The following is an 8016-nucleotide window of genomic DNA, read 5'->3' on the forward strand; positions in this document are numbered from 1 at the left end:
TGATATACTGCCTGCCAACCTTGAACTCCTCAGCCCCTGCAGCTGCATGAGTCATGAAAAGCCTGCAGCTTGACGTTTAATCCAAGAACTTGGGACTTGCCAGCTTCTATAAGTGTGTGAGCCATTTTCTTAAGATAAATTTCTATATATATGTGTGTGTGTGTGTATAAGCTTTACAGGTTTTTGCTTCTCTAGAGAATCCAGATTAACACATTTTCCAAAGCATTTTCAGATCTGTTTATTTCATTTGACCTTCAGAACATTGCTATAAAGGCATGTTTCATTATCCTCTTACCAAAGATGATGAAATTGAAGTCCAGAGAAGTAAACAGTTTCCTTAAATTTGCAAACTTACTTGGTTGTATAGCTGACATGTCCTTGCTCCTATGTACAAGGTCCCTAGACTGGGCCATGCTGACCCTGATGACAGTCCTATGTAAGGATCTGAATCCTCTGTACCTTTCAAGGCTAACAGACCTCTGGGAGGAGAATATGCATGGGAGCTAATCTTTAATATCCTCTTGAGCAGAGGAGGGTAGACTGACCCCAGGGTTCATGTTGAGTGCTGGGGTGAGTAGTCCAATCTGTGAATCATACCACTGGGCCTTTTACAAACAGAGATTGCACTTGCTCCACCCCAGACTGTGGTCAGTGGGAACGTGAGGGGTGACAAAGTTGGGGGGAATGATACTTTCCATAGACAGCCAGAATAGCTGAATATTTGCTTCAAACCAAAGAAAATACATACTCTCGCAAACTTGCATGAGTTGTCCAGTTGCTTAAAATGAGTATCAGTCTCTCTATCATCTTATTGTCAGACCTTTCATACTGTCTACCCAGTGAGTGATGAGTCATGTCAAACTCAGTGCTCATTGGCTTCTTTGTCAGAGTCTGTCCAATCCCAGGAGACATGGGAAACTATTTCAGTTCATGGTCTCTGTTATTTCAGAAGGGGTTTCCATTTAGTGAATCCTTCCCTGACAGCAAGTCTCTCCACCTCCCCATCCTTTTCCAGCTCCATGATGGTCCTGCAGGTGCCTGAGGCCCTCTGGACACCAGCTCTGACAGTGTTACTGGTGGTGCTGAGCTATCCCATGGTCCAGGGCAGGGCTACTCCAGGTAAGTGCACAGCAGCCGTTCCCGGAGTGCCTGGCTCAAGGAACAACTGCCAGGGCCCAGACTCTGAGACAAGCTGTAGGGGGCTCATGCCATACCCCAGAGTTCTTCCTGCCCAATTAGAAAGTTGGTCTTATCCTCTTTATGCTCTTCTGTGGGCCTATCCTCTCTCCAAGAGATGTAGGCACAGTAAGCGGGAAGAGATGGTGCCAAGGGGTCAGTATGGTTGTCTATTGTGGGAAATGGGTGCTACAGGTCTGGAATTTGGAGGGGCACAACTTCTATGAGGAGGTCAGCTTCTTGGGCATCTTCCCTTCTGCATCAGAAGCTTAAGGGGACTTATATAGAGAGCTACAGGCTGGAGTCCAGGCTCTCAGGATTACCCTGCCAATTCACGGTCAGGTCAAGGGATTTCATTTTTGAGGGCAGAGCAAGAGCCCACTTCCTAGGACAGTGATGCGAGGGAAGGAAGGGGGAGAGACAGGCTGTCATTCCAGCCCATGTTCGTATCATTGAAGGTCATTCTCTCAACCTTTTCAGGACTTGATCAGAATATTCATAGGATTGGTAGAGATTTGCAGGAAGAATGAGATGAGATTTGTGGATATGTGAAAGGGACTGATGGTAGGTTACCAGAGGGCCAAGGAAGGAATAACCTGGGAGAGACTTCTTCCTCTTGCTGCCTCACTGTGACCAGTTTAATATCATGACTGCTAGGATTCTGTACATATTCGCAGGGTGCTTACTTTCTAGTCCAAATTTATACCTAACATCCTGAGAAGCAGGACTAGAGAGTAGGTCATCTTGGTTTCTCACTAACTCCCACTTTTTCTTCCACACAGCTTCCTTTAACCCCTCTGCAACTCATCTTAAGACATGATGCCTTCATTTCATTTTTTGATTTCCAGAGGTAACAGCATTTGAATCTTCTGAGTACAGCCCTCAAGCCCTAAGGTCCCTCTCCTATTTCACTGAATGTCTTTGCTGAAATGGGAGGGAACTTTGCAGATGTTAGTCATAGAGGGATACTGGAACTAACTAGCACCACAGCTCAGCCTTCAGAATCCTGGGAATTAGAGTGGGATGAGGCTGGAGAAGGAGGAGGCTCGAGATGTGTCTGGATGATAGTGAGTAATGCTCCACAGGAGATGAGGGAAGCAATACCTAGATCCCAGGGGAAGTGCTGGCCTACAGAATAATGTACAGTGGTGGGAATGATGGTAATCCCATAGGTGGAATGAACAGAGAGCAAAGTGTTGCCTGTGATGATAGGAGAAGGAGGTCATGGACAGGAAAAATGTGGACTAAGATTTGTAGGAAAAATTAGATGAGAACATGTAGCTGTGTGAAGAGGGTTGAGGGTAGTTTACCACAGCATATACTCAGTAAAAACCTTCATGTGGACCTGGAGTCACATGGGAATGTGGATAGAGTAAGCAGGGAAGTTTCTGTAATTCCCTTCATACTTTTCCAACTCCCAGCCTCAAAGAGGGCAGAAGAGAAAGTCATGAGAGGACAGCCTTTAGGTTAAAGGGGCCCAGGTTAGAAAAGCTTGGTTGAGACAACCTCCATTGATTATGAGGGGATGATATAGCAGATGGGAGCTCAAAACAAACAAACAAAAAAAAACCCCAAAGTTATGGAAGCAGCATCATTTTAGCCCTGACAGACTTTTAAATGAGCTTTTATGACTGAGGTTCCCTCATCACTGCACTTACTATGCCAAAGTTTTAGGGCCACAGTCCCAAGTCCTTCCTGTCACATTAGCTGGGCAGTTGGAGAAGCTCATTGTAGATTTGAATCTTTGAATTGTTACTCTTTTTGTCATTTTCATACCTCAAGTAAAATCATTAGCAAAAGGAGAAGTGATAATATCTAGTCAGCAGATGGTCAACAAAAGCTTCTCAGCAATAAAGGTCTGGTCCAAATAGCAGCTCTGCTTGAGATTTCCCAGCAGCCCATGGGCTGAACTGGTCCTTCCCTCCAGGAATTTTCTTTAGAATTTTGCACAGATTAAAATAGAGCATACATTGGAAAGGGGTCGGGACTAAGTATATTGAGCAGTGTCAGACACAATGCTACATGCTTTATGTAAGTTAATTTGTCTAATTCTCACAGTAGTTCCTCAAGGTAAATGGTAGTCTTGCTCTATTCTTTTCAAGAAATGGAGATTTAGACAGGTTATTGCCCAACATTACATGATAATAAGTGGTAGAGCTGGGGCTTGAAACCATATCTTCAATGTGTTCTTTTTCTCCTACCATATTGCCTCCATTATACCCTCCTATAATTATGTTTTAAAATATAGACTGTTTTGAATGAGAGATGATTTCCCTTAGATAAGCACTTTTCAAGCAGTACTCTGGGCAACTTAGAGTTGCTTTAAACAAACAATAGGAATTTCTCATACACATATAAAAAATGAAAATTTTAAATTGTGCCATGAACCCACTCATCACTTACGTTTAGTTTGCAGGTAAAATTACATTTGAAACCAAAAATGAATGGTGTTTTTATTAAAAATAAAGTTTCAAAGTCACTTTTCTAGACAGACAGAAATGTTCCCTGATTGATAAATGGGGAGGGAAAACAAGGAATTGCCTATTAAAATTACAGGAAACACATTCAGAGTTGGGGCAGTTGAGTGGGGAGGGGCAATGACTGGCAGAGACAGAGGACTCTTCAGACAGAAAGTCTGAAGGGGCTGGGGCACAAGGCACCAGGAAAGGAAGCAGGAAAGGTGGGCTATCTGAACCAAGAAGTGGGATACTGCCTTAGCACTGACTTTGTAGACTGAAGGCTTTTATGGTGGTCCCTGAGGCTAATCCTGCCAGTTGGGCAGCTTCTGACTGTGGGCACAGAAGCACTGAGGTAGAACAGAAGTCACCAGATGAACTAAATTTATTCCAGACATTGCTATGATGACAGAAGTAGCAGCCAGGTCACTCCACAACCACCCCTTCCTTTTTTCTCCTGGAAACTCCAGACTTAGTGATATCCTCAGGCAGTTTCCCCAATGTCTAAGGGTAGAGTTGGCTGCCCAGCTTCATCTGGGGCTTTGGGCCCCTCAATTTTGGCTTCAACTTTCCCACTTCCTCTTATTTAGTCCTCTTCTGACATGAACAAAAGCATGTGACCATCCTATTTAAAAACACATTTGCAGCCTCACCACATATTAAATGTTGTCTCACAAGTTATGCGATAAACATGATCTGGTATTTAAATATAGAAAATCTGATTAAAAAATGAACTCAGCACAGAAAAATATACAGCAAAGAAATTATCAACACCATAATAATAATAATAAAACAGAATGATAGCAGTAAATTGATACCTATCAATAATTACACTGAAAGTAAGTAGATTAAATGCACCAGTCAAAAGATAAAGAATGGCAGAATGGATAAGAAAATAGGACTCATCAATATGCTGCCTACAAGAAACTTACCTGAGATACAAAAATAAACTAAAAATCAAAGAATGGAAAATAGTATGTATCAAGCAAACAGCAAACAAAAAAGAACAAAAGTAGCAATATTTATTTCTAATAAAACAGACTTCAAGGTAAAAACCAGCATAAGAGACAAGGAAGAGCATTACGTAATAATTAAAGGGTCAATCCAGCCAGAGGATATAACCATAATAAATTTCTATGCACTTAATGAAACAGCCCCCAAAGACATAACTACTAACAGGATTGAAAAAAGAAATAGACAACTCCACAATAATAGTAGGAGATTTTGACACACCACTTTTGATGAAGGAAGGAACAACTAGAAAGAAACTCAACAAAGATACAGAAGATCTAAACAATACAGTCAACCAACTCGACCTTATAGACACTACAGAATACACAGAACTCTATTTATATACAGAACACCCCACCCACAAAAACACAATACACTTTCTTTTCCAGTGAAAGGGATCATCTCCAGAATAGACCATTTGTTAGGCCACAAAGCAAGCTTCAATAAATTTAGAAACATTGAAATAATACAAAGCATCCTCTTGGATCACAACACTACAAATTAGAAAGCAGTAACAGGAAGATCAGGGGCGGGGGGAAGTCTATACATGGAAACGGAATAAGACCCTGTTTAAAAACTCTGGGTAATAGAAGAAATATAAAACATTTAAATGTGTGGTATTATTTTTAATGAAATAACAGAATATTATTTAAAAACATATTTAATAAGCATTGTAGTGTTCCCACTTATGATCTAGGTACATACCATTTTTACACACATAATGGTGTGTGTTATACTTTTTGCAAATCTACAACTTCCTCAGGCATTAGTTTCATAAGTGTGATATGCATGTGATGTGTATACGTGCATTATTTACACGGACATGTTACATTAGAAACATGCAGTATTCACGTCAGTTGTTTGCTCATTTATTCACTGGTACACAAATACTTCCTAAACAGTGCATTAGATACTGGATACTGAAGGCTAGACAGTAGTTATTTGCCTGAAGACGTTAACTTGAGGAGTTCCAGTAAGATGGTGAAAGAGGCAGAAAGACTGCACAGACCCTCTTCAACAAAGAAAAGGGGAACAATTAACACAGACGCAGAAGATAATCCTGGACCCCTTAGCCTTGAAAGGAAGGATATAGAAGTGGACTAAACTCCAACCAGCAGAAGAATTTGCATGAAAACACCAAAAAAGGAGACATATGGAGCTGCGATCTGGCAGCAATCCTGAGGGCACAGACAGCTTGGATATTGCCGAGTGTTGGTAGGACCTAAGAATTAACCTAAAAATCAGCCCTACCAGCCAGGGACTACACGGAAGACTGTTCTGGTGGCTGAGGAATAAATGGGAAAGCAGCATGGACTTTTGCCTGTCTGGAGGGCACAACCATTTTGAATGTTTACAAGCAGTTTGACCATTTTGGATATTTAAAGTGACAGCTTTTCCAGATTCCAAGGACTTAAGAACAGGCTATACTTGCCGGGAACCACAAGGACATTCCGGATGTGGATGACTGGAAAGGTGTGACATTCCCCTTGCTACTCTTATACCCCACACCCTCTTGGTGAACAGAGGTGCGGCCATTGCTCACTCTCACCCACCTTCTGGGCCGGCAGGAATCCCATCTCAGTCTGCGTGCTCAGACAGAGCCAGGGTGCCCTGCCCCGATTTTTTTTTTTCTTTCTGTTTTTCAGTTTGTTTGTTTTTATCTATTTTAAAACTACCACTATTGGACCAGGTTTGCTGGTCCAATAGAGCCTGATGGAACCACTGAGACTATGGCCCCTAGCTGCCCTTCAGGTCTGGAATTGAACCCACACCTGTGGTTTCCAGCCAAACAAAGTACAGGCATGTGAGTTAAACACTTACCTCAAGTAGACACACGCCCTAGAGAGAACAATCATGAGAGAAGGAAGGGCTGCTTATGCACAGAGAGACAGCTCAGGTGGCAGGAGAGTATGGAGGGATGGACACTGGGAAGAGGTAACTATGGGGAGGAAGTGGGAGGGGAGCTGTTGCATTGTGGTAAATTGTGGTCAATGACATGAGACAATGTATATGTGAACTGCTGTATGAAAAGTGAATTTGCTCTGTAAATCTTCACCCAAATCAAAATAAATTTTTTTAAAAAAAACTACCACTATTATTATCACTTTTGTGCTTTTTACTATTATTCTTTACTCTTCCCCCCCCAGGTTCTAGTTTTCAGCTTTTTTTCTTTTCCCTCTTCCTGGCTGCATTTTTTTTTTTTTTTTTTTCTTTCTCATGGTTAACCTGTTCCTTGTTTTTCTTGTTGCATTTTTCCCATTTTTTTCTCATTGTTCCCCTTCTCTACCTTTTTTCTCTTATTGCCCTCTCCTCATATATTGCAGGGTTTTTTTTTTTTCTTTTTCCCTTATTACTTTTTTTGTTTACTGTTCCTGTGTGATTATACAGTGTGCTTTTTGTCCATTTGCTTTTACTTTTTTGATGGTTATTCAATTGTTATTCTTGTCTAACTGAGTGGAAGACAGCAACAGTCCCCATACAACACAACTACACCCACACCTCCCGCAATTTCACTTACTGAGTGAGAGTCACCTATTCCTTCTCCACCAATAGAGCAAGGATAAACATCCACAAAGAAGAGCCTGACTCCCCATTGGCTGCTCCTCACAAACAGTTAACAGAGATCTAAATACAAAAATGCCATGATGTCTCAGAAACAACAGACCATCACAGTCCCCACAAAGAAGCAGTATAAAGTGGTAGAAACAAGGGCACAGGATACAGACCCAGAACACATTCCTGAGGAATAAGAAGCATTGGAACTCTCTGAGGAGGAATTCAGAAGATTTATATTTAGATATCTTCAATGGATTGAGAGGCAGGCCAAGGAAAACACAGAAAAAAAAACCCTAGAAGAATTTTGGAAGAAAATACAAGAACAAAATGGCAAAATAAATGAAAAATTAGAAATGATTCTAAATCTACAGATAGAAATTCAGAAGATTAATACTAAATTGTCAGAAGTAGATACCACATTGAAAGGGCAAAGGAGTAGAATTGATGCAATGGAAGACAGAATTAATGAGATTGAACACAAATATCTGAATACTTCTTCAGAAAGGTATCAATCAAAAAAAGGATCAAAACAAAATGAAGAAAGCCTTGTGGGATACCATCAAAGGAATAACCTACATGTCAGTGGAATTTCAGAACAAGAAGAGAATAATAAAACCACTGAGAAAGTTGTCCAATATTGTTGGAGGAGAACTTCCCTGATATTATGAAAGATGAGAATATATCCATTCAGTAAGTCCAATGAACCCCAAACAAGACAGACCCCAAAAGAAAATCACCAAGACATATCATCATCAAACTCATCAAAACCAAAGACAAAGACAGAATCCTGAAAGCAGCATGGGAAAAACAAAAAGTT

General features: G+C 41.0%; 1 protein-coding gene across 1 annotated transcript in view; it reads left to right on the forward strand.

The window, feature by feature from the left end:
- The first annotated feature begins 372 nt into the window (after nucleotides 1-372).
- The window catches only part of LOC103195797 (HLA class II histocompatibility antigen, DP beta 1 chain-like), a 20864-nt gene continuing 13220 nt past the window's right edge, over nucleotides 373-8016 (forward strand). Inside the window, exons 1-2 of the mRNA XM_007939437.2 lie at nucleotides 373-436; nucleotides 985-1119. Of these exons, the coding sequence (XP_007937628.2) occupies nucleotides 373-436; nucleotides 985-1119 (199 nt within the window). The remainder of the gene's footprint in view (nucleotides 437-984; nucleotides 1120-8016) is intronic.

This window comes from Orycteropus afer, unplaced genomic scaffold (genome assembly GCF_000298275.1).
Source record: "Orycteropus afer afer isolate SDZICR_OR568_19922 unplaced genomic scaffold, OryAfe1.0 scaffold00059, whole genome shotgun sequence".
In the NCBI taxonomy this organism is placed as follows: domain Eukaryota; kingdom Metazoa; phylum Chordata; class Mammalia; order Tubulidentata; family Orycteropodidae; genus Orycteropus; species Orycteropus afer.